Source organism: Arvicanthis niloticus, chromosome 3 (genome assembly GCF_011762505.2).
Source record: "Arvicanthis niloticus isolate mArvNil1 chromosome 3, mArvNil1.pat.X, whole genome shotgun sequence".
NCBI lineage: Eukaryota > Metazoa > Chordata > Mammalia > Rodentia > Muridae > Arvicanthis > Arvicanthis niloticus.
The window spans coordinates 4,042,507-4,068,564 of record NC_047660.1 but is presented as its reverse complement, the minus strand read 5'-3'; the positions used below and the strand labels follow the sequence as shown (position 1 = coordinate 4,068,564).

The following is a 26,058-nucleotide window of genomic DNA, read 5'->3' as shown; positions in this document are numbered from 1 at the left end:
CCTGGAACTGGAGTTGTGAGGCTCCCAGATTAGGTGCTGAGAGCCCAAATCAGATCCTCAGCTAGAGAAGCAAATTCCCTTAACTGGTGAGCCATTTCTCCATTTTAAAGAAAAATGACAAAGTTGGAGAAAGGTGAGGGAAAAAGAATTTGCCTTGTAAATGGGAGCCCCTCTGTTCGGTCCCTAGCACAGAGACATTAAAAGTCAACAAGCCCATTATTAGCTTTGGATTTGAGTCCCTCAGCTACAAGGGGAGGTGGAAACAGAGCAGACAGGAGAGAGCGAGCTAACGGATACCTGAGTGGAAGTTATTCAAATGTCACGTCACATCCTGAAGTGAACTCGCTCATGCTTATGCTTGCCCAGTATGTTCTTCAGCTAGAATTATTCCCAGCCCTTTTATCTTTCTAAAGCTACATAAATTGAATATTTTATTGTATATTCTGCCTGATCACTGGGAGAAGCCCCTGTTGCCTGTGAGCTTCATTCAGTAATCTCGTTTCCAGCCATCTGACTGAGCCCACTCTTTCCACGAGAGGATTAAATTAAATTCTCTTGGGTTTTCTGGGTCTATAATCAGATCATGTTCAGATGACAACTTGCCCCTTTTGTCCAGTGACTGTGTCATACATCCCTGTTACATAGTAATGCCTCAGTTCTTGGCTTTTGGAAATTTGTGAGCAGCTTGTATTTTATACATTGTATAGTGGCTACAAGTGTCCCCAAGAGACTTTTAATTAACCATAGAGACCAACATTTTTTTTTTATCTTGAATCTACTTAAACACTACATATTTATTAGTTTTTTTTTAATGTTATAAATGAAGTTTCTAGTACACTTAAGATCGGGTACATGTAAACTCTGTGTTTTAAAGAAAATTTGATTGTGATATACATGCAAACTAAAGATGAATAACCCTTTCTTGCTGTGATTCATTTCTCTATCCATCCATCCATCCATCCATCCATTCATTGGTCTGTCCTTCTGTCTGTTCACTCATCCGTCTTACATCCTACATCTTCTTAGTCTACCCTTGTTAGGGATGTGTAGTTGGCCTTGCAAATTTTTTTGTCTTGAATTTCCAAGCAAAATCATACATTCTCCTGAAACTCTTATGGTTCCCCTTAATAGTAATATGTTAGAGACAGACACCAATGACAGAAAATTCAAGTATTTTCATTCATAGCTGCCATTCACTTCTTGGAGGCCTGGCTTCCTGGGACCTCAAAGTGTCTTATTTGAAGAAAGCTTGGCATTATTTGTATAATTAGAACTTAAGCAAGTTTCAAGTTTAATAATTGTCTTACAAAAACCCTTTACCTTATCGAATAGTGACATACAACATTCTCTTTAGAGATGGCGTTAACATGTATATTGGTTCATAGAAATGATTGGATGATATTTTCTGGAAACTTACATTTTAGAAAATGTGTTAGATTTTTCTTGGGGATTTTCAGTTAGCCTTTTCTAGACATGTCCAACTTTAATTATTTAACGCTGCTAATAAGCATTTAGATATTTTACCTTTTTAAAACTTAGCCATGTGCTGGTCAGCTTTGTCAGCTTAACACAGATATATACTTATCTGGGAAGCAAGGGTCTCAATTTTCAGCAACTTGGCCTGTGGACACGTCTGTGAGCCTTTTTTTTTTTTTTTTTTTTTTTTTTGACCCAGCCCACTGTGGGCGGTACCATCCCTAGGTGGGTGGGCCTGGGATCTATAAGAAAGCAAGCCAGTAAGCAGCATTCCTCCACGGCTTCTTCGGGGCTTCAGTTCCTGCTTCCAGGCTCCTGCCCGGAACTCCCGCCTGGATTCCCTCGATGCTGGACTGTAACGTGTAAGTCTAATCCATACTTCCTTCTCTGAATTGTGTATGGCTGTGATGTTTATTACAGCAATAGAGAAGCGAACTAGAACAAATTATTTCCAAATTTGATAATAATTACGATTTTTCTTTGTGAAAAGAAACTGGGAAGGATTTAGTTATAACGACTGGAAGGAAGGAAAGTGTTTAACAACATTCTGAAGTTAGACCAAAAAGATTTTGCTTGAAAATTTTCAGTGAAACAAAATCAGTTCTAGTTACTATAGCTTTGAAACGTGTTTCCAGAACACTTTCTTTTAAAAAAAAAATCTAAACATTTAATTTGAACTTCCCTTTTGACATTTTTCTATCCCTGTGCCCTCTGCTTTATTTTTGACTCTTAAGACTGTAGGATTGGCCGGGCGGTGGTGGTACACGCCTTTAATCCCAGCACTTGGGAGGCAGAGGCAGGCGGATTTCTGAGTTCCAGGCTAGCCTGGTCTACAGAGTGAATTCCAGGACAGCCAGGACTACACAGAGAAACCCTGTCTCAAAAGAAAAAAAAAAAAAAGACTGTAGGATTACATGGTCCTGTACAATTCTCAATCTCCTTTTAATTTACTGTATTGTGTTCAGACAGTGTAAGTTTTAAAGAGAGATAAATATGTGACGGGTGTTTTGGAAGCAATCATGCCTCTTTCTGAGATGGGCAATTACAACTGAAAGCTACAGCACACTGCTCTGCTGTGGAAGCCACAGACGATTTCCTTATTTTTCAGTAAATAAATTAGTGCATGGGTTTCCCAGCCAAGGTGGTGGCAGTGATGTCAGAGTGTTCTCCTGTGCTTTGTAGGCTCTGGCTCAGAAGCAGCGTCATTACCTCCTCCGAGGAGGGCTAGAGAGTCAGACGGATTATTAGCTATAATGAACCCTGGCTTCTGCTCCAGGGTTAGAAAAGCAGATTCCCCATGGGTCACAGGCATTTCCCTGGAGATCCACCCCTCTCTAAGAGGCAAGAAACACAGTTGCTAGCGTGTCGCAGGTAGAAGGAGCCTGATGTAGCTTCCTGATCAGTATTTCTCAAGTCTCCTCTAGCAGGATCCACATAGCAGCAGCAGGGAGAGGCTCTGGGCTCTTCAGGGCTGGAGGGGTTAACAAGCATCCTTGTTTATTTTCAGAGGCTGTTAGGTCTTATTTTCTGTTACACCGCTGTCTGTGGAGTTATCAGCGATACATCTTAAGTTACTCTAAGATACATTTTAAGTCACTCGCCACTGAAGTAGTTCACTTTCTCTTGGGCTACCAAGAACTCCTGAGGGCTACAGTGTTCACATTTGGTTCTGTAGCTGCTTGATCTGGGCCTGACAGCTGCTGCTTTGTCTAGACTGATCACGTGTGTGTGTGTGTGTGTGGGGGGGGGGGTAAACTGAGGCTGAAAAGGCAATTGTGACTTGCTCCAGATCTTTTCGTTGGCATGTAATGTACAGAAGTTAAAATTCCATTCTTTGAATTCTCACCTCTGTCCATTTTCTGCAAAACAGACAAACTGCTCCCAGAGGGGGCGATTTGTAAGCAAGGAAGGGCCTTTCCTTTCTGCACTCTGGAGGAAGAAAGGCCGGCCGCCTTTCCTCCCTGGAACCCAGTGAGCCTTGTACCTAATGAGCTGTGCTTGGGGTGGAGGAAGAGGCGGCTGAGTCAGTGCTCACCAGCCACAGACACACATTCCGAGGACTCTCCTTGTTTGGAAGGTAGGGAAGGGAGAACTAAGCCATCCGTTTATGACTGAGAGCAGTGAATCCTTACAGTGGGCTAGCCTGGGATCATAAGATGTGCTTTATCTGATTGATTTAAAAACAAAAAGAACTATAATTTGCAAAAGTTTGGAATGCTTGCTGGCTGACTTGGGAGGCCGAGTGACAGCAGCTGGCAGCCGGCGAGCTGGTAGATAGGCTTAAAGGGTATTTGTAACTGATGAGTCATTCTTACTGGAAAAGTGGAAACCGGCAGACTTCCACTCCTGCCTGCTGCTCCAGGGCTGGTCAGTGACCTAAACTAACATTTCATCAATGGTGTTGCAGGCTCCCTGCCACGGCTCCAGATGCAGCAATACAGTGTCCTGGTGTTCTGTAAGTCTTCCAGATACTTCATGGGCTAGTGTAATGTTCAGGTCTCAGCTAGTGAAGTATCAAGGTAGATGTCATGTCCTAGGCTCCTGGTTGTGTCTCTGGTGCTCAGCGTTCTGGACTCAATTAAGCAGTGACTTTCCTATCAGAGGCATCCTCCTGTAAAGTGTGACGGAGATATTTTGATCCCCACCAAGAAGATACTTTTCAGTAAGTGAAATGCCATTATGTGCACATGCACGTGCGTGCGCGTGTGTATACACACACACTCACACATGTGAAAACACACAGGTACACACTCACACACACATACTTGCACACACACATGCACACACTCACACATGCACTCACACGCAGACACACACACACACACACACACACACACCCCGGAGCCGCATTGTAATCATAACCATTGCTTCACATTCTGCAGCTAGTTAAAAATAGTATCAGCAAAGTCACACTTTAAAAACAGTAGAATAATGCGTGCTTAAGTTACCCTTCATACATGTGCCAATGACCAAGACAGGACAGAAGTATCCCATGCTGGTTTTTGGAATATGCCAGACATATATTCAACACCTCACTAAGTAACTATATAATAATCTGGATATCAAAGAAAAGTATTATTCAGGTTCATATTCTCTCTCCTCCTCTCTCTCCCCTCCTTACCCCCTTCCCGCCCTCTGTCAGGGTTGGTTTGATTCTAAGCCATTGGTTCTCTTGAGAAAGAGGTCAGACCAGTTTGAGTAGCAAGCAGGCTTAGAGGAGCAATTGAAGAGCACATGGGAACATGGATGATAAAATCAGTTCAGAAGATAATGAACAAGTGACTTGAGAGTTTGTCTTGAGGGTGGTATCACAGGTTATGCCGGGTTATTAATTTCCCAGCTCAGCAGTGTGTCTCTTTAAAAAAAAAAAAAAAAAAAAAAAAAAAAAAAAACTTAAACGAAATGGATATGTTTTTAAAAAGAAATGCAGCCTCCTGGGTGGAGGGCCTACCAAGGCCAAACAGAGTCCACTGGCCAGTAGGCCTGGGAAACCAAAATGCTCGCCCCTGGGTACCAAGTGTGTATTGGAAAATGGAGAGTGCAGACAGTTGTGCCAAGAGCAGTAGTGTGGGGTCTACAGGGTTCCTGGTTCCCAGACATAACCCTAATGCTCAGAACTAGATATTTGCTGCAGTGGAAGTAAATGTGAATAACAGACACACATTGGAGGGCACACTCCTCAGCCCTGGCTTTTTCATCCTCCATGGACAAGATTTAGGAGACCCCAGACCTGTTCCTCAGTTTCCCCTTCCATAAAATGGGAAGAAGCCTGTTCGGCACCCAGATGTGACTGGTGACTGGGGCCAGAACAGCCCGCAGCTGCTTCCTTTCTTCCTGGTTCTCAGTGGCAAACTGTTGGCCCATGGTTACCATGGTGACACAGCACTGGGTGAAGTTGCTTAGAAATGATGACAAGTGGTGGCGGCAGGAGAGCAGAGCTGGGTGGTGATTAGCCTCCAAGGAGAAGTGACAAAAGGAGTTGAGCCCAAGAAAAGGAGACAGGGGTGCCCACTGCAAGGAGCCCGCTGCCGGCGCTACCTCCACTCCACAGTGAACACTGATGTCATCTCGTAGTGCCCACGTGTTCCCCAGGCTTCTCCATTATAGATTATACATAATTGCCTGGATGATTTTATTCCTCAGATTTTGGACTTTAAAACACGGTAATATTCGATGTAGATTTCACTATCCTACAGCTTGGTTTCCTTTAAGATCAGACAAATTGTTGACTCAAACCCGCGTATGTGGCCACTCATTCTTGTGGCTTGAATTACTCCGTGTCAGTGGCAATTAAAAGGAATATGGTTGAAAATTGCACCCCTCCCCACAGACAACTCCCTTATTCTTCTAGATTTAAGTAAAATCTCTGAAAAACAAAAATCGTTTTTTTGAGCTATCGTCAATAGCTCCTGAACTCCTGGGTTCTGCTCTCCGTGCTCAAACGGTAGGGTGTGAGAAAGACTTGCTTGGCTCAGCATTCGTGAAGTGTCATCATGTGTAGGTCACAGGTCTGTCCGTGCTGACACCTACAGGGTTCAAGCAAGCGAGCAGAGTCCTGTCTTTCTAAGAGGTTAGAAACGCATGGAACTTTTCTTCCCTGTATGACAGGTCTGGTTCTGTTCCAGAATTGCCGTGTCCCGCACAAGTAGTCAAAGTTGGTCAGAAGTAGAGAGAGGCCGAGAGCTGGAATAGCCTCAGCATGGTGTGTCTTGATGTTCCCTCACCTTAGAAAGCACACTTTTGGCCCCACCTCACGGGAGGCCACTGTCTGAGGTATCCTCAGGGATGTGCCAGTACTGGGGCGTGAGTTATTCTGAGCTGCTGCTCGACTTGCTAGAAGAAGACAAGACAAAGAGGGAGGCCATTGGAGCACCATCTTTTAAGGACTTCTTCCTAGCCTCTCAGGCTCAACAGCCTGTTCCCTAGACAGCCCAAGGCACCAGCACCACCACCCTCCAGTGAGTCTGCGTCTTCCACATCTCCTTCCTTTCCACAAGGAAGTCTGAGGTGGCTGCTTCTCAGACCTGGCTTGCAGCAACAGCTCGTATTCTGGGTTGGTGGGAGAGAAAACAGGAGGAAGGATAATTCGGCCATCGAGGTGCCATGAGGCTTACGCCTTCTCTCAGGCCTCTTCCTTCCTCACCCTTCTTACCTGACCAGTGCCAGAGGATAGCACCGCTGCCTGCACTCCCTCCAGCCTCCCCCAAGTCTGCAGTCTGCAAATGTCCCCCTTCCAGTGACATATGCTCCCATTAGATCCCATGGCTCAAAGGGCCTGCTAACAAATCTAGGTCAAACGAAGTCAAGTTGATAAGATTCTCACAAGAGTCCCTAAAAATATATCTCTACTTAGATCAGCCTCGCCAGTCACTCACCCAGCCACAGAACTTGAAGGACAGAACTGGCTTTAGAAACTGCCAGGCCCCCTCCCTCTTAAAGCCCAGAAACGGGATTCCTGGGGACAGAAACAATAGCAAGGACAACAGTGGCTGAGGACTGTTCAAGCCCCATCTTGAAGATGGAAACCTGTAGGGGCAGGCGCAGACTGAGCTCTGGAGCCTGGCCAGCCATGTGTTCCCCATTCATGTGCGCACTCCTCATTCAGCAGGGATTTGTCCAGTGTTTGTCCCGAAGTTAGGTGTTTTTCTAGATGCCAAGGGACATAAAAAGGACCCCTTCCTTTCTTTCAGTCATCACGTTCTGGCTGTAGAATAAGTATGTGAGCACTGAATCCTGCGAGCCAGCACGAGCACGGAGCACTGATGCAATATTACATCAGAAGAGGCTTCCCCGTAGGGTGACCTCCAAGGCGTGACTGTCTGGGAGAGTATTCCCAGCAGAAGGATCCACGAGGTTAAAGCTTGGAGGCAGGATGGGCTGGCCACCCTGATGAAATCCAGAAATGGCTGGGAGAAAGGAAGGAAGGAAGGAGAAAAGGAGGAAGGAAAGAAGGAAGGAAGGGAGGGAGGGAGGGAGGGAGGGAGGGAGGGAGGGATGGATTACCAGAGACACTGTGGGACCAATCACAAAGGCTGTTACAGACTGTTGGTCAGAGAAAGCATGCCACCAGCCATGAAGGCCATTGTTGACTATTCAAGACTCTTCACTGTCACATGTAGGGAGGTGGGCAGAGAGCTGATCTGCTTATATTTCTGACTAGATTCCTTTGTGCTAATTGTTTGAAGGGAAGTAGGAGTGAGAATGAGGAGTAGTAGGGGTGAGGTGGGAATTAAGGATGAGAATGGGGAGTAGGGGTGAGGGTGGGAAGTAGGGATGAAGTAGGAAGTAGGGGTGATGGTGAAGTAGGGGTGAGGTGGGAAATAGGGGTGAGGGTGGGAAGTAGGGGTGAGGTGGGAAGAAGGGGTGAGGTGGGAAGAAGGGGTGAGGTGGGAAGTAGCATGGATAGATGTCTTGAGAGCGTACACTGTGAGTAAACACAGAAATAAAGGTGGTTTGAGTGATGGAGAAGTACAGAAGATGGAGAGCCGCCAGATCCTGAATCTCTATAGCAGGGTCGTCCACGTTGTTCACCTGTGTATTATATGCGGGGTGTCTGAGGGAGGAGAGACCGGGTCTCTGGGAGACACCACTGTCTAAAGCTATAAAAAAAACTGCCGAGTTTAAAGCCGCATACCTGGACAGAGGAGCGCTTAAGCAGAGGCCTAGAAGGTATTGCAGGGTGCTCGTGTACCAGCCCTTCCGGGTCCCATGTGCTCCCTCCTCCAATGAGCACAGGCCACCAGGCATGAACTCTGTCATAGTTCTCCTCCGTGTTACCTTCCACCTGAAAAGCCTTATCGCAGATGATGCTCGGTAAATGTTTGTTCTAGGCTCTACACGGTCTTATCTCACCATTAAATATGCTAACCCAAGGGTGAGAGCTGTTATCAGTCAGTGGGTTCTACGCTGTGCTCCGTCCCAGGCCGGCCGGCTCTTGGCTCTCTCTAGGTGACACCTGTGTGTGTGTGTGTGTGTGTGTGTGTGTGTGTGTGTGTGTGTGTGTGTGTGTTTTATCGCACTTTTTGAGCAGCCACGTAGTGGGTAGAACGGAAGCTGCTGACTCTTCCGTTTTCTGAGCACGTGTGATTGTGGTGTGCTGAGCCCTTGTCTGACCATGCTTGGTGAGGTATGTCGGCCACGCCCAGTTCTGACGTCACTCGCTGGTGTGGCTGCCACGCCCGGTTCTGACGTCACTCACTGCTGTGGCTTGGCATGTACGCTGCCGCACATATGCACATATGGAGATATTTATGGGCTCTTGTGATGCTGTACACAGTTCTACTGGGAGAGAATGGCCATGTCACCTACCTCAGCTATTGCCTCCTGCATGCTAATCTCCCTCGGACTCTGGACTTCCGGGTAGTGTACACTGCATCTCGAAACCCTTAACCTGCATCCCTCTTCTCATTATTGCTCTAGGCCAGCCAGCATCGACCTTCTCATATGGTTGCGCTAAACCAGCCAGGAACGGGTAAAGAAAGACACAAGACCAGTGTCCCATCCAGGACCAGGTCCTGCCTCCTCACGGAAGCCCCGTTGTCTAACACACTTCATATTTCTTCTGCCTCTGCTTTCCTCCCGTTTTGTTTAACCACCCGAAATCCTTGTTCTCACTTCCGGTGGCATCCGAGAACCCAGCCCCACCCCTCCCGTGTGGTGGGTGGACAGCTGACCTGACTGAAGTGTCAGTGCCTCGAGACAGCGAGCTACCTGGAGTTGATTTTCCAGTTGTGTGGCTTCAAGCCACCCTCTTTCTACCCCTGAGGAAGAATTGAGCAGCTTGTCTTTCCATCCCAGGAACCGACGTCTTTTGTCCTCCTTCCTACGCAGGTCATCTCTAGCTCACCAACTCCCACGCTCCCCCACCTTCTTCCCAAGCTCCTTCCTGTTTCCTTCCTTCCAACCGCAAAAGAAGGGAGCCTAGGAAGGAAAGTTGGGGAGGCTACCCCCTGCTCTGTGTGCACTCCTTGTCCTCTGTTTGCTCTGAGGAGCTGAGATTCCAGAAACAGAGCTGCCCAAGGTCCCATCCAGCACATCCAGCATCGGTGCAGAACATGGGCGTTCCCCCTGCAGCCCTGCTGTCTGTCTGTCTGTCTGTCCTGCTGTCCCCGTGCCCCACAAGTAGTCTACGGTTGTGTCTGTGCTTTGGCTGCTCTTGTCTTCACTCCACAGACACAAAAATCGCCAACTGGATCAGGAAAATGTCTTCACTGCGAATCAGCTGTCCACGCATGCACCTTGCTGTCCCTGCCTCAGCGGGCATGGAGGCAGCGGGCTTCTTAGTCCTCTGCCTCTCCCTCCCTTCCTTCTGGATGGTTGAGAGACGCCTATGTTGATTTTTTTTTTCTTTTTTCTGTAGTCTGCCTTGCTTTTCTTCTGTCACGACTAAGAAGTTAAGTGAACTGTGCCCAATCTTGTTCAAGTTGTCCGTTCATCTGCCAGAGACATACACAAGTCTGATTTGCTCCTGCTCTCACTGGGGGAGTGTGCATGTCTCTTATCCATCCCATGGCCTGAACTGCCATTTTGAGTAACTTGGATGCCAACTCATGGCCATGGCTTCCATAGCCCATTTCCAAATGGCCCCGATTTCTTGATAGATGCTTTTCACTGGAGCACAGCATCGGGTCCTTCTGCCCACACAGAACACATGCTTTGAAGTTCTCTTTGCCTCATCTCTTTCCTGTTCCCACTGACACCCCCCTCCCCCAAGGTTCCTGCTTGCTGTCAACCACCCATGATCTGTATGTGGTCTTTCTTTGCCAGCTGTCACTACAGCAGAGTTCCCCCTGGGTTTTTCCTTTCCTCTTCAACCATTGCCGCAGCCTTGAACAATTCCCTAGTTCTTACATGCTCTTCCAGAATAAGTGTTGAGAGGTTGCCTCCCTAGGGCGTCTTCTCCAGGCAAAGTCTCATCATTGGTTTTATGGTGCCGTTTGAGGTCCTTGGTGCTCACTATCCTGGCTCACTGTCTCCAAGTATGCTTGGACATCCTGAGACCCATGTCAATCTTCCCCATGAGGACCACCCCTCTCCACGGTGCACTGTGGAACTTAACCGGATGTGAGTGAACAGGCTTTGACGTCTTGCATGACTCCATAAAGAATGGTCACAGTCTTTCACTCACAGCCACTAAGTGTCCTGACAGACAGTTTCATAATGTCAGAAGTCTAATCACAGTGATAGAAGCTGAGACCTCCACTCTATTCTATCTGTTTACACCAAGCTTTAGTTCTGGGATGTCTTAGTATTATGGGTTGTTAAAGACGACAGCAGTTGTGCAAACCGAAGTGTGTTCTCTAACTACTTGGGGATTTAATTCAGGCAGGTGCTGGACACACACTTTCAGGTTCTATCCCAATTCCTCTTTTTATTACTGTGGGCAGCCCTGAGCTTCCAGACACAGAGCTGCCAAGTCCCATCTGACATCCAAGAGTCTTTGAAAAACTGCCACTGGCCAGGCTTGTGACAACCTCTTTCCATGTGTATCACACATATGCCAAACCCATGCAGTCATGAGCTTTTGACTCTAATGCATATGTGCCGCCATAGCTTGATTACCTACAGCTGTAGCAATGCATTTATTCTTTTAAATGCATGTCTGTTGGCTGCATGAGGCATCCCTTCCATATGTAGTATGTCAAAGGGGAGCCCTGGCATGTGTAGGCGTGTTTATCTCACTTGCCTCGCTGTACCTACAATACCTGACAGCAACAGCTTAAGGAAGGAGACAGTTATGTCAGCTCATGGTTCCAGAGGCATTCCAATACATCTTGGTGGGAAAAGCATGGTGGATCTCACAGTTAAAGGAGGCAGGAATGTGTGACAGAGTCTTCTCAGATTACAGGAGCCTTGGGAGCCGATTCAGAAGTCCTACGGTTTCTCAAAAGAGCACCACCAGATGAGAAAAAAACATTAAAAACAGGAATATATAGGGGATATGCAGAGCCAAGCCATAAGAGCAGGCAGAAGGAGTGGCCATTGGGCTGGCATCAAGAGGGACAGAGAGAAAAGGACAAAGGGAAGCTGAGAAGACATTTTGTTTACTGCAGACAGTGTAGTCAGGGAAGGGGGCATTCTAAAGAGAAATGTGGTTCTCTGTCACCCTCATTCTTTGCCAGCCATCACCACAGCGGAGTTGTCTCCTGGGTTTTTCCTTTTCTCTTTAACCATTGCTCCAGCCTTTGAACAAACCCTGTCTAGCTGCAGCCGTGGGCCACCGGGAAGCAAACACCGTGCAGGACGTTATCTAATACGGTTGCTTTCTTTCCAAACACAACGTCTCCTAGCTTACTTGTGTTTGTATAGAAAACACAATGGGAAAAATAATTTTTTTATTTGAATACAATATGTGCTGAATATATTCTCTCTGGCTGTGGGTTTAGGGGTATATTTAGAATTTTTCTTTCTTCTAATTAAAGATGAGATTTCTGTCTCTGTGTGTTCCTGGAATTGGCTATGAAAGTAGGTTGGAAATGTTCAAATATTAAAATGAACCCTGGATTTTTATGACTGTTTCACTTAGACTTTAAGATACGCCCTACGCAGAAAAAAAATTAGCTGAGAGTATTTTTCTTTATTGCCCTTGTCATAGATAATGGTGACCTATTTCGCAACCTCGGTGTGTGTGTGTGTGTGTGTGTGTGTGTTGTCTGCCTCTTATTCCTTCAGCAGTATATTAGAAAGTGTGTTCAAAAGATCTGAGTAGCATCTGAAACGGAGGTACCATTGACAGTCAGAATTCTGCCCCCACTCAATTCTGCCCCCACTGCCTCCCTTTCAGAGGAGGATCTGTCAGAGGTTTCTGGAGCTCAATTATAGAAGGGACTCCATGCCTCATATGCCTCATCATAGAGAGAATTCTTCTTATATGTATGTGTGTGTGCACGTGTGTGTATACATACATATATATATATATATATATATATATATATGTTTATTTAAATATATATTTCATTGGCTTTCAAGACTGTTAAAGATTCAGGCTCTCCATCTCTCTTTGTGTGTCTCTGTACATGTGTTGACTAACACAATTACACCCAATAATATGGTTTTCCAAAGCTCCCAATGCATTCTGGTGACATTCCAACAAACCTAAGCAAAAACCCTTGTCCCGGTTTATACAACTGCCTCATTCTTAAAAATATTAGTGATACTAAGACAGTTTAGAAATTAAAAACTTAAATTTTAATGCAAATATCTCCAAGAATCTAAATGAATATAGATTAGCTACCATAGAGACCTGGTAATATACTACTAATTATGTTGGACTACGGGAGATATTTATGGGCTAGGTGTCATCGTCAACGTGATTGACGAGCTCAAAGAGGTTCACAGTTATCTGGAGGGAAGACTAGACTCCAGGCTAGCGAAGTCGGTTTCCATCCCTTAGCTTTCAAAGCACCGGTGTATATATAATTTTTAATAAGTCAGGAAGAAACCCAATTCAGAATTCAAGGAGTTTAGGGGAACAAATGGTTTTGGAGACAACCACGCGCACCATTCTACTGATTTCTGTGAAAAGCCCAGTGGGCTCTTTATTTCTTTCCTTTGACCATCTCTGCCTCTGGCTCCACTGAGCTGTCTGAGGGAAGCCTGGTTTGACATCTCCTCTCCAAGGCAGTGATTACTGGACAGTATCACCCCCACTCCTCAGAGTCAAGTGGCTCTCAGCCCTGGTACTTCAGCTGGTGGCTCCTCCAGACTCTCCACCTATCCTTGCTGTTTCTGCACCTGATAGGCCGGGAATGTGGCTAATTCATTCATCAGTGGAGAGAGCTTACTTCGAGCTCATTCAAGGCTGTCTGTAGAAACAGAGGTGGGGATGTTCAGACATCAAGCTACTCTCAGGAAGGAAAGATCATCTTCTTTTAATGTATTTCAGTCATGTGCTGTGATATAGCCTATAATTCTAGTTCTGGCAGACTGAGGCAGGGGAATTGCCAGAGTTTGAACCCTGTTTGGGTTATATAGTGTATGCTGGGCTAGCCAAGGCTATGGAGTAAGACCCTATCTAATATCCCTGCTTTCCACTACCACCCATAAAAAGTCCAGCATGACGTCACATGCCTCAGCCCTCTGGAGGAGGCTGAGGCAGGAAAGTCAGTTTGAGCTCTAGGCTCGTCAGAACTACACAGTGACTAGAGAGACCCCCTCTCCCACCAAGAAATGAATGTGCATTTTAATTTTTCTAAATGTTAAAGCCCAAAGATTGTAAAAATAAGAACTAAAAAGTCAAAGGGACAAGAGCTCTTCACTGTAATCACGTGTATGCAAAATAACACTAAAGGCATCCTCTGAATTACTCAATGGCTAATGAGTCCTTGACTGTCTGACTCAGAAACCGGTTTGTTTTTCAAGGATCCTTTAATCAGTGCCGCAGGAGGCCTTTTCTGGCAGACAGCAAAGGCAGCCCAGGTGACCAGGAGTGAACCAGGCAGGCTGCGCTGTGGGCAGAGCAGTTTCCCTTAAGGCGGTCTTAAATTTTGATCAATCTCTGCCTCAAGATTGGACATGATGGATGTTTTTGCCTTCAGAAATGTGCAAATTATCCACAAAGTGGGACACCTGGGGGGTCCTCAGCCTGGGCTTGTCTGAGGGTGTGGAACATTGGGATGCCACCCACCTCCTCCTCTCCCACAGGGAAGGGCCAGGCGTTCCAAACTTAGTGGCTGCATAATTTAGCAATTGTCATAGAATCTCAGCAGCAAATTCTGTTATATAGTCCAGAGTCGCAGCTCTCCAAAAAAGCTAACACCTAGAAGAGTTTTAAATAAATTTTGAAAAATGGAAGTGCCATGTGAGGAAAGGACCCTAAAAATAGTTGACATTAGTGTGTGGAGTTGAATGGGAAAGGCCTTCTGAATTTCAAGAAATACTATAGAAAGCCATTTATCTTTGAACTTCCGAGCGAGTCTTCCCTTTGAAGATAGGGAGCCTGGGTATTGGGCTTAGAAATGATGGGCAGTGGGCACCTGTGCTTTACAAAATAGCCCTTTCTCCTCCTTGACAACTGTGCCACTAGATGAAAGTCCTTTACAAAGCAGCCCCCACCCTCCCCCAAGGCCTACATTTTCAAACCCCCTGAGGTGAGCATGTAGGTCTGAACCCTCATCCCCTCAGAAGTCTCACCTGGAACAGAGCTCCTGGGTGCTTCTGCTCCTCTAGCTTTGCTTTGCTTTGATTGGTCTGACATGAAGCCCCTGAGGGAGCAGCTCTCTTGCCTGCCTTCCTGTAGCTGCTTCTGTGGGGATCTGTGAACACAGAGATCCTTCTGGTAACCTGAAGCAGCCATCTTTGTTCCTTCAGCATAGAAGGAAGCATAAAGCATATTGCATAGCAGCAAGGAATGCTGGTCAGGCTGGCACTAGTCATCCAGGAGGTTTAGTAAACACAGGTGGCAGGCTGCCCTGAACTCCCAGTGTTAGATCTCTGGGGGGGACCCAGCAGTCTGCATTTCTTCGTAGGCTTCAAGGGGCTGCAGCACTGCTGGCTCAGGTCCTCTTTGGCAGTCACTGGGCTGAGAGCAGGCATCGAGATTGAGTTGTTCATCCCTGGGGCAGCTGCCCACCCTCAGTTTGTTTGACCACAGCAGAATGAATAAGGGTGCCTGCTGGAATGTTCCTATAGCTCATAGCCAAGTGACCCTGTCAAAACCTTACTCCTGTAGCTTTGAATTTGTTCTGTATCAAAATGCAGATGTCCACTGAAGGAGGATCAGGAGTTCACTCGACAAACATTTGTGGAGTGTTTTCTACAGACCGGGTGTTGTGCTCAATTCAAGTGATTCAGAAATAACAGCCAAGACCCATTATACACACAAAGCAGTTTCCGTAAGAGTTTTCACTGGAGTTGGGTAGATAAGTTAATATTATAAGTGGTCTTATCTGTATTCACAGTTCTGAGTTAAGAAATAGGGACACTTGTTTAAAAATAAATGGCCAGGCTTGAGGGCTCTTGTAGGTACAAGCCCTGTCTCTTGTGCAGTCATGCATCATCAACTAGCGTGTGTCTTCCGCCTAAAATCAGCGCTGGGGCCCTAGGAAATCCCATCCAGGCACAAGCATGGCTTCCTTCTGTGGGGAAGGAAGAGACTTGAGAGTGGGTTCCATCAATGGGTGGGATCCAGGGAAGGACGGTTTTTTATCACCTTGCATTGGGACACTGTACTGTTTACAAGGGGCTTTCCTATTTAGTATTTCTATAACCCATCCTGTGGTAGCCGCCGTGAAAATGTACAAGAAACTGAATAAAGGAAGTAGTTAGTTGACTTACCAGGAATAGAAGAAGGTCAGGGATACTGGTTACATGTCGTGTAAAAGCGTGAATGGTAAATTTATATTGTGCATATGTGATGTGTATTTAGATTTCATAGAGTTTACAGATTGGTAGGGGCTCCTATACTCAACTTGGCCCAGTCATTCTTGAACATCTTCCAGTAGCTATATTGAGAGGGTCAATTTGAAACTGAACATAAATGGAAGGTTAAAGATTTAAATGTTGTCACATAGCCGCATGGAAGGGGCTGCCACCCTGGATGGTACAGCCCAACACATATCTGCTCTTCCAACTATGTGCAGCCTCACACATCCAGCGTTGAATTGGATCTGTGTGGTCACAGCCAGCCTGGTCCTTGATAACAAGTTAAAACTTGGTGTTCTTCATCTTCTCTTGTCATTATTGCTCATTAGCTATGACAACCCCACCTAAACCTAACCAATAGGTATGTCCAGAGGCCAGTTTGTCTTCTAGGGTCCCACAGCTGCTTGCTTGTATCTACTTGTGACACCACAAGGAGACTGGGCTTTTCATAACTAGACATAACCTCTAGGACAGAACAGAGAGCGTACTTGGAAGAACGCAAGCCACAGATTTACAACAACAGACTTAAAATAGCAGTGTGTTCCTGTTACAGGGTGCACACCCTTTTTTTTCTTTGACATAAAGCGACTGTCGTCGAAAAGCTTGCTGTCTTCTCGGAAGCAAGTTTATATTAAATATTTGCATATGGAATCTTTTTAAAAAGTTACATTCGGAATCTTAACCCCTCCCCTGCAAAAAAAGAACTTCTAGGAGTCAAAAGTACATTATGTTAACCAGGGACTTTAGAATGGAGCATCGGGAAATTTGATAAAGGGTGGTAAGTTCAATAATGTTAAAAATGTTGAATAATGTTCAAAATAGTTGAAAATGGCTGGCGGTCAAGTGTCCTCACCAGAGAAACAAAGACGTATATCAAGTGCCACCTGAGGTAGACAATCTGGAGTGTGTACTTGTTTTAATACATTGGTTATGCTCCATAAATACACTGTTTCATTAGCCAGTGAAAATAGGTATGTCCAGAGGTCAGTTTGTCACGACAGTCTGTAAACCCAAATTCTGGTTGTGTTTTAATCAAACCGTAATCAGGAGTCCTATCTCTGGGCTGAGAGCATCTCCGTGTGTGGGTTCTGTGAATAAAGACCATTGAACCTTTATTCTTGTCATCTATGCAGAAATGCCTAGGTTTGCCTATTTCGGTCCTACCTATGAAGCCCGGGGGAAGGGTGGTGAAGGTTGGGGGCTCTGCTGCCTTTGAGGACAGCGTGTACCTCATCCCTGTCATCCTGAAACCAGCCTGACTTGAGGGCTTTGCGTGATTTTTTCTGAGTAGGAACAGTGTGTCTAGAACACCATCCGAGGCCCCTCTATCACCGATGCCCCAACTCCGCTGATGAACAGAAACGTTTCTTGGCTTTCCCTTCTCCGATTCTTTGTTCTGTACCGGGTTGGGAGGTGGGGTGGAGGTAACGGAGCTGCAGGTCCGGGCCGGTTGGTGAAACCTGACACAGAGTAGATTTAATTCATTAGACTCCTCTTCTTAAGCTCGCTAGCCTAAGCTACTTGATGTTGTTGCTGTGAACATACACTGGCAAACAGACAAGCAGGAGCCTGCCTGGCTCCCTCAAGTATCTTATACCTGAAGTCAGTGGTAGCTTTCATCGTTGCCCATTTCCATGAACACACACACACACACACACACACACACACACACACACACGCGCGCGCGCGCGCGTAACTTACACTAGCACTTTCACAAACAAATCGGAGATCGATACAGGTGAAAAAGCACTTTCCACCATCCCAGGAGAAGACATCTTGCTAAATCAAGGTAAATGATCAAATAAACTTATGGGACACCATTGTGGTCCCTCCCTCCCCTGTGAGAGACGTAACAGCTCTCTCCAGGATGGAGAAGCCCAACTGCATGAAAGTCTGTTTGGCTTGGTCTGCTTGGGTTAACTGATTTTCACCAATGCAAAGGACTCACTTTTTCTGGGAACAGTTGTGAACCACTTAAGAATTACTGACCTCTGAACTTGCTTGGTTGCGTGCTGTTTGAAGCACAAGTCAGTGTCAGCAAGTGATGGGATAACTTTCTGATAAATGAATCCTTGGGTGGGCTCATTGTACAAGCATCATCAGAGGTACTCTTGCAATAGAGCCCAGATGACGTAGTTCAGTCACTTAATGTGACCTCTTGATGCGATCGAGAGTCAGGTTAGACCGGAATGTTTGAGGCTGCCAGCCATAAAACTTCCATGTCACACTGTGTACAAAGATTTCACTCCAAAGTGGTCTGAGCTGCAGTGGATACAAAGAAAGCCCAGTGACAAACTCTCTCCTAACCATCAAGGGTTAATGCTGTACATCCATGTGACAAGCAGCGTAGTGGGCTTGTATGTACCAGCATCATGCAAACCCATGAGAAACACATCACACTGTAAAGTTGTGCTTGGCAGTTGAATGTGACTGAGACCTCATCCAGCCCCAGGAACCTTTAAGTCCCAGTCCAGTTTTTGACGGTGTTTTATGTGTCCCTGTCATTGGTAGAAACCTTTTTAAAGGTTTAGCATGACTAATCTATTTCCAGTCTTCATGGAGTACCCTTAGCTATACATTTTTAGAAGGACATCAAGGCTTATGTTACATACAGTGTCTGCAAATGGTTAATTTACTTTTATTTGTGTTTATCTTGATGTTCAATTTCGGTCTTACTAATTTCATGATCTTTGAAGAATGAAGACAGATGAAATCTGCTGATCTTAGACATCTGAGCTTTAACTTATAGTATTGTTATAGGCATGCCTTTTAACCTTCACATTCTAAATACACGAGAACAGTCTTTTAAAGTATAAACTTGCATTTTTAAGCCTCACTATGTGAAGGGTGTGTGGAGGTCAGAGAACAGCTTCCGGACTCAGTTCTCTCCTTGTACAGTCTGGGTTCCAGAGATCAAACTCAGGTTGTAAAGCTTGGCAGTAAATGTTGTAACCCACTGATCCATCTCCCAGCCTAGAGAGGAGAATATTGGGTTGAGCCTCAACTAAAGCTAAACTGAACCTGACTGAAGTTAACTTGCATTTATCCCAGCCTAAGTTCTATTGGTCAACAAGCACTTCTTGGGGTCGTAAAAGATGCCATGAACTAAGACATCTGGGAGACAGAGACCTCAAAGAATTGTCCTCACCTAACAGTGTGTGGCGGGGGACACAGGCACCAAGCAAATAGCAGAAGAAAAGAAGTATTCAGAGTTCAACAGATGTCAGGAGGCCCAGTCTACCTGCCCCAGCATCAAATCTCTGTAAACTCAAAAGAACTCAAGGAATAGGGAACCCATACTTCATCTAAAATGATATTGTCTCCATTTCGTAGGAGAGACACATCCCTACAGTTGTTTAGAGCCTTCCCAACAATAAAATCAATGACCTAAATGTGAAATTAATTGGGAACCACATTTCTAATACACTGTTTGGTGATTAAGCACATTAGATGGAATTGTTTCAAAGGGCCTAATTACTGTGTCTGCTACACTCATCTGTCTGAGTCACTCCGAACTCTTGGAGTGTTGCCTAGATCAGTCTGCGTAGAGTTTCAGTTGCTCCTTTCTCTTCCTCCTCCTCCTCCTCCTCTTCTTCCTCTTCCTCCTCTTCTTCCTTCTCCTCTTCCTCCTCCTCTTTTCCTTTGTACCACTTTTCTTGTGATACTGAAAGCTCCGAGGTCTAAACTATACTTCCACAAACTCTAGATCTGAGCTTAGAAGGCAGGTCAAGTGTTTGATTCCTCTGAGCTTGGACACAAGTCGATGTCGTATTGTTTTGCAGTTTTATGGTTTAAAATTGCCTTGGAGATCACTCTTGCTGGCACCAGCCCTCAGGGAGTTCTTTGTGTGTTTAGCTCTTGGGGTTTGGGGGATTTTTTGTTTGTTTGTTTGGTTGGTTGGTTGCTTGCTTGCTTTTTTTTTGTTGTTGTTGTTGAATGGACTTTACCCTGACCCTTTGAGTGAATGAAGTGATCTGATTTTACAAATCATTTAATTTCAGAATTTAAAAAGGACGAAGGAAGGAAAACACCATCCTGCTCAAATACAGAGATCTAAGAGGGTTGTCTTCCCACATCTTCCAAAACTGTGAGCATCAACGCTAATATTTTCCCAAAGAGTGCCATCATATTGAAGGAGGCGTGTATCTGCAAAACAGTCAAGAGACTAGAACCCTGGGAGCCAGAGATGACAGTGAGCAAGCACTGCTTGAGGCTCACAGTCTTCCAGTGGGGCCTATCGATCGGTGACTGACTTCCTGCTTGCTGATACATTCTCCCTCCCCGGTTTCCTGGATTGGACTGCATTAAGGAATTCATTACTTACCTTCAAACTTACATGCTGGCATTTTCAGAGCAGTTCTTTTGAGATCATTGAGACTTGCATTGGTTTCATCCTTTAACCGAGAGGAACAGAGCCCAAGGCAGTTCTCGTCATGGCCTTGAACGTTGCCCCCGTGAGAGACACAAAGTGGCTGACGCTGGAGGTCTGCAGACAGTACCAGAGAGGAACGTGCTCACGCTCCGATGAAGAGTGCAAATTTGCCCACCCCCCAAAAAGTTGCCAGGTTGAAAATGGAAGAGTAATTGCCTGCTTTGATTCCCTCAAGGTAAGACAATCATTTTACACGTCACCTCCAGGTTGGTCGAGTTGGGCTCACAAAGAGGACACTTGGTGCTGAGCTGTACAGTGTTGACAATTCAAATTGGTTCTGTCTCCTTTGTGATGACTACTGGAAAGTTTGTGTTTTGTTTTCACTGAAACTTATTTATACCAGGCATACAGGATTTTTTTTTCCTTGTACCTGTGTTTAAATTAAAAATACATGGTGGTGTACTTCTGGTCTGGTTTGACATTCAGGTGCCCAAGAGTTTCAAATCAAAGTCAGGCCATTGACAATGGCAGTACGTGTTTTATTAACACTCGATCTTCTCCGGGTTACATGAAGGTGAAGACGCTCGCCCTGTCATTCTCATGTGACAGTCACTCTGGCTCATATCTCTGTTTCTCTTCTGTGGCTTCCATTCTTGACTAGGGCCTTCCTAAAATGCTTCCTGAGAGGGTTTTCATTCTCTCTTAAAAATGTTTCAGGGCTAGCAGAAATTACTGCGTGCACACTCAAAACTGGTTCTTGAAGGACCTACTGTCTGTAAGGCACATTATGGAAGAACCCAGTGTGATTCAGTTGTCCACCTGATGAGCTCATGTCTGGAGGGAAAGTAGGGCACAGTGGCAAGTAATTGTGGCGCAGGGATCCACGTGGAACACTTCTATGGGGGACCTCAGAAGAGAGCTGGCTTCCACCTGACAAGAAACGCTTGTGGGCTGACCTGTCCCAGTCGTATATTGGGTTGGGTAGAGTTTGGGTTGAAGAAATGGGAGAAGTCAGTGAGAACCTACACTTGAAAAACAGTGGGATGATTTGACTGAGAGCTCTCTGAGGTTTATTGTAACCCCAAATCACGCTGCTGCTTTGGGTTCCAAGCCGTCGGCTTGGGTCGTCTTAAGGGCATAGTGACATTGTTGATAACGGAGATGGCTAAGACATGCAGCTTGATGTTTCTGACTATGAAAAGCCCCAATATGCTCACCAGTTTTAAAAAATATTACGGGTACTCTTGGTGTCCTGTCTGAGAAACCATGGTGCTATGAGTTTGTGGAAGTGACTGGACCCCATTCTTAGGTGTTGAAGAGACTGGGTGCTTAAGGTGATTAAATTGTATGTCAAAAATTATGTCTCAAAGCAGGGAAATAGCTCAGTTTGTAAAGGCCTTGTGAGGACCTTGTGGGTTTATGCCTAGAACTCACATGAGGGGAGAGAAAGGAGGTACATCTCATCCTGGTCAATGCTTGGAAACTAAGAGGGGGAGCCTGTGGCCAGCACAGCTCGTTAGCAGGTTCCAGGCCATGAGGACTGCTGCTTCGATGGAAGCTGGATTGCATCCAAGGAACAACACTCCAGATTGTCCTCTGGACCCACATGCATAGCACAGCACACACACGCACGCACACACACGCACACACACACACCCATACACACACCACACACACACACACACTCACACACATATACCATACACACACATACACACACCACACATTCACACACATATACCACACACACACACACATACACACACTCACACATACACACACCACACACACTCACACACATACACACACACACACCACACACACATATACCATACACACACACACATGCACCATATACATACCGCATACACATTCACACACACATACCATACACATACACACACTATATACACATAAGTACACACCACATACACACACAAACACACAAATTAAAAGACTTATAATTCTTAAAAGACTTATAATTCTAACATCACTCTTGTAAATACATTTCCAAACCAGTGTTAATATTTATGTATCTTGAAAAGGGAAACTCTGTCTTCATACTAAAAGCAGAAGAACCTATTTACATCCCAAGACAAGAAAAGCTTGAGAAATCAGACAGGAATTCCATATAAGCTACCACTGTTTCAGACCCTTTCATCAGAAAAGGCTTTTCTGACTAGACTAACCTAAAGCTAGACAGATAAATTATAATTGATTTGAACTGTAGTAATTTAAGTCCATTTCTGTATTTGTATTTATTTGTTTTTTCATTCATTGAAAAAGAAAAGGCAACCTGAACTTATCTTTTCATTCTTCATCAATGGAAGTGTTTCCTATAAAGGGAGTGGGGATTTAAAGCTGCCGCATGAAAGCTTCAGATATGAGACAATATCACTCAGTTATCCAGGGGAGATGACACCACCCACATACCCGCTGATGACATTGTGCATATAAAACCTGTCATATCAAATGCACGCTCAGAAGGGTTCTAACGAATGCACAAGACACCTGTCACTCTCAAGGTATCGCTAAGGACCCCAACCAGTGAGTCACCCAAGGTCATCCACCTTGCCGGTGGCAGAGGAGAGCTCCACCTTAGGCTTTTGCATCTAGAAAACTATAGTGACTTTTTACGTACGTGACATAATTGTTTACGCCCTCCTGACATCATTTCTGGCTTGGATAATGTAGTTGGTTTTGCCTTCCTGACATCTTTTTGGTGTTTTTGTTAGTTTTCATTTCTTTACTTGTTTTAAGTCAAGGTGTGCTAGTTTGTTTTAATGTTACTACTAAAAATACCCAGTGAAGGAGCAAACGGATTATAGAAATGGGTCGGAGATGAGCATTTAACTGCTAAGGTCATCTCTAACTCCTTTTGTTAATTTAGCCTTCTCTAGTTGAACAGATAGATTAAGTATCACTGTTTTTGTAAGTTTCTGAAAGTTAGAGAAATGTAGGGGAAATATTCCTGACTACCAAGGTATAGTAGTGTCCCTTGACTACCTCTGAGTAAAGTCTCCCAGCCAGGTCCCTAATCCTTACAATTCACCGCATTACTGTGGCTTCATCAGAATACAGTGGGGTCCAGAATCATGAAGGACGCTAGGTTTAGCACAAAATTCAAGGAAGAAGCCATGAGTCTGTTGAGCGTTAGTGAAAGGAAGCTTTCAGATTCATTTTCAGAAGTGTCTGGCACACCCTCTTTCAAGTGTGGGAGCATCCCAGGATACTGTGGACTTGGAGGAGACTTCATTTGAATGTGATGTCATATACGTTAGAGTCACCAAACCGTGAAGAATGTGAAAGGCGCCCTCCAGACACAGGTGTGAGATGGGCCTCTGTCTAAACTCCTGCCCACCGCCCTCCATGCCTTCCCTGGGTTATTTATGACTTAATAACTTTCTGCTCTCAGCAATAGTGAGAATACATGCTGGTGAAAATGACTGAGATCTGCACTGCCGCCAGCACGCTGGTGTGCTCATATTTTTAAGATTAGAAGTCCCTACAACAGGACGCACAGCTTACAGATGCAGAAAATAGTAACTCAAAAAATGATGAGGCTAATCCCCCCAGAGCTCCTATCTCTCTTTCTTTTGACACCGGTTGATCCTCCCTTATCTAGACCTTCAAAGTACGAAACGTTTTAATCTCGGACATAATTCCATCAGTAGAAAATTCTACGTCTGACTTCACAGGATGAGGTACAGTCAGAGTGTTTTTTGTTTTGGTTTTGGTTTTTTTTTTTTGGTGTTTTTTTTTTTGTTGTTGTTTTTGTTTTTTAATGATTTAAAATCAGGGTTTAAAAGTGTGCTTGTAGACTGAAGCATTTGGGGTACAGAGTATTCAAGATCTGTGTTAAACGGAACAGTGTGTTTAGAGATGCCATCACAAATGGTGGGCAGAAGCTCTGGGCAACCCCTCCCTGCCCCCATGCTTCTCTTCAGGAAGGTTCTTCTAGCTCCTTGACTCAGTTTCCTCTCGTTTAGAGTTGATGCCATTCCTACTTCCTGAGGTAACGTGATTGATTTTCCACATCCTTATGCCCTAACCTAGGGCTGAGCATATCAGAAGTTAGCAATGCTGTTCCTCTGCCTTCCAGAAGTTTCCCAATTCTTCTCAGCGTTGATGGGCTCAAAGGGACATTGTGTCTAAAATCAGGATCACCTGGGTGAGGGATGGCTGCTCCTTAGTGCTATGTATCAGTCACAGCATTAAAAAACAACAATAATAAGAGGAGACTTTGGTGCCATTTGCTAGAAGGTGTTTTATAAGCACCGTGGGGTGTTTGTAACCATGAGAGGAATCTCTGCTGCTGTGTCAATAAAGGGACCACATACTTTTTATTTCTTGTTGTTATATTCGCACATATGGCTAAACTTTCCGTAAGTACGCACTGAAACAAATGTGTGGGCATTGAAAAAAAAGTTTGCTGAGGTGCTTGGAAGGAAAGCCATACCTATAAAAAGATGCTCTAACAAAAGTTGTGTTGGAAAAACACGTCGTGGTGTATCTGACAGTGGTGTTTCTGTGTTGTACGGCTGCTGTCCATGTGAGAGTATACCAGCAGCTGTGGCTTCCTTCTGAAAGCTCCAGATTAGCTCTGAACCGATGTCGAATGAATGCACGCACTCACGGATGCTTTCCTGAAAGTTTCTATTCTGGATTACTGTTTCACCAGTTAGGGTGACTCCATAAAAGCCAGGCTGGACAAAATTATTTTATGGGCAGAGAATTCATCTACTGCCAGGCTCTGGCCTTGACCAGGTTAACCCACCTTTGGGGGTTAACTTGGTGATCCTTGAGCTGCTTTCCCCCAGGGCTGCAATGCCTGAGAATTTTCTATTCAGATTCTTTTCCTTGCAACTGTCAGGAATCAATCTGGGCTATTTTGCAAATAGGAACATCTGGAAAGAAATATATGAATTAAAGTTTAATATCTATTGAGAGTAAGGGTTTCAGTTTTCTTAAACAGTTGAATTGAGCTTTTAAGTGGGAAACCAGCTAATAAAATCGTGCTGCTAATTTTGGGTGAAAATATTCCCAAAGTACTTGGGAAATTTTGTTTATACAATTTTTAGAGACTTAGATATTACCTTTCTAAATAAAAATTAGTTGATGAGCTGGGGAGTGAGTATCACACAAGGACTCAAGTTCAGATTCCCGTATGAAGTTCAGCGCCCATATGAAAACCAAGCCTGAGTGTGACCTCGTGGCTCATAACCCCAGCACTGGAGAGGCAGAGATGGGTGGGGCTCGCTCACCAGCCAACCTGGTTGAAATGGCAAGCTCCGTGCAGACACGAATATATTGGCATCCCACCGATGCGTGCCCACACATGCGCGCAGGGACACACACACACACACACACACACACACACACACACACACACCACACAGCACATGCATGAATGCTCTAGTTCTAAGAAAGAAGATGTGATACTTTTGGCACCTCAGTCAGATGACACTTCTGCTCCAGATCTCTGAGTGGCTTCTCACATCAAACAGAAGATATAACACACACATCCTGCGATGAGTCTGCATCCCAGTGAGCCTGCCATCAGAGAGTGAGGTCATCACCCTCCAGCCACCTGACTTCCTTTGATGGTGGTCTGCTCTCCGGCTCTCCTAACCTCCCACCGTACCCAGCAGGCTTTGCTTCTGGGCTGGTTTTGACCTTTGCTCTGCTTAGAGCTCTTTTGCCTCAAATTCTGTGAGCAGTTTGTCCTCCCACAATCCTTAGCAGCTTCTGGAAAGCATGTCGGATTATTCATGAAGCTTTCTGCCATTTCCAGTGTCCAATATCCACTACCCCTCCCCAGGCCTGCTGTTTTTCGGCATCTTACCAGT

General features: G+C 45.2%; 1 protein-coding gene across 8 annotated transcripts in view; it reads left to right on the top strand.

The window, feature by feature from the left end:
• The window catches only part of Mbnl2 (muscleblind like splicing regulator 2), a 158,171-nt gene that overhangs the window by 28,609 nt on the left and 103,504 nt on the right, over positions 1-26,058 (top strand). For all 8 annotated transcript variants that reach the window (XM_034498657.1, XM_034498655.2, XM_034498652.1 and 5 more), the window contains exon 2: positions 19,839-20,444. In XM_034498657.1, the coding sequence (XP_034354548.1) occupies positions 20,271-20,444 (174 nt within the window). In that variant the 5' untranslated portion in view covers positions 19,839-20,270. The remainder of the gene's footprint in view (positions 1-19,838; positions 20,445-26,058) is intronic.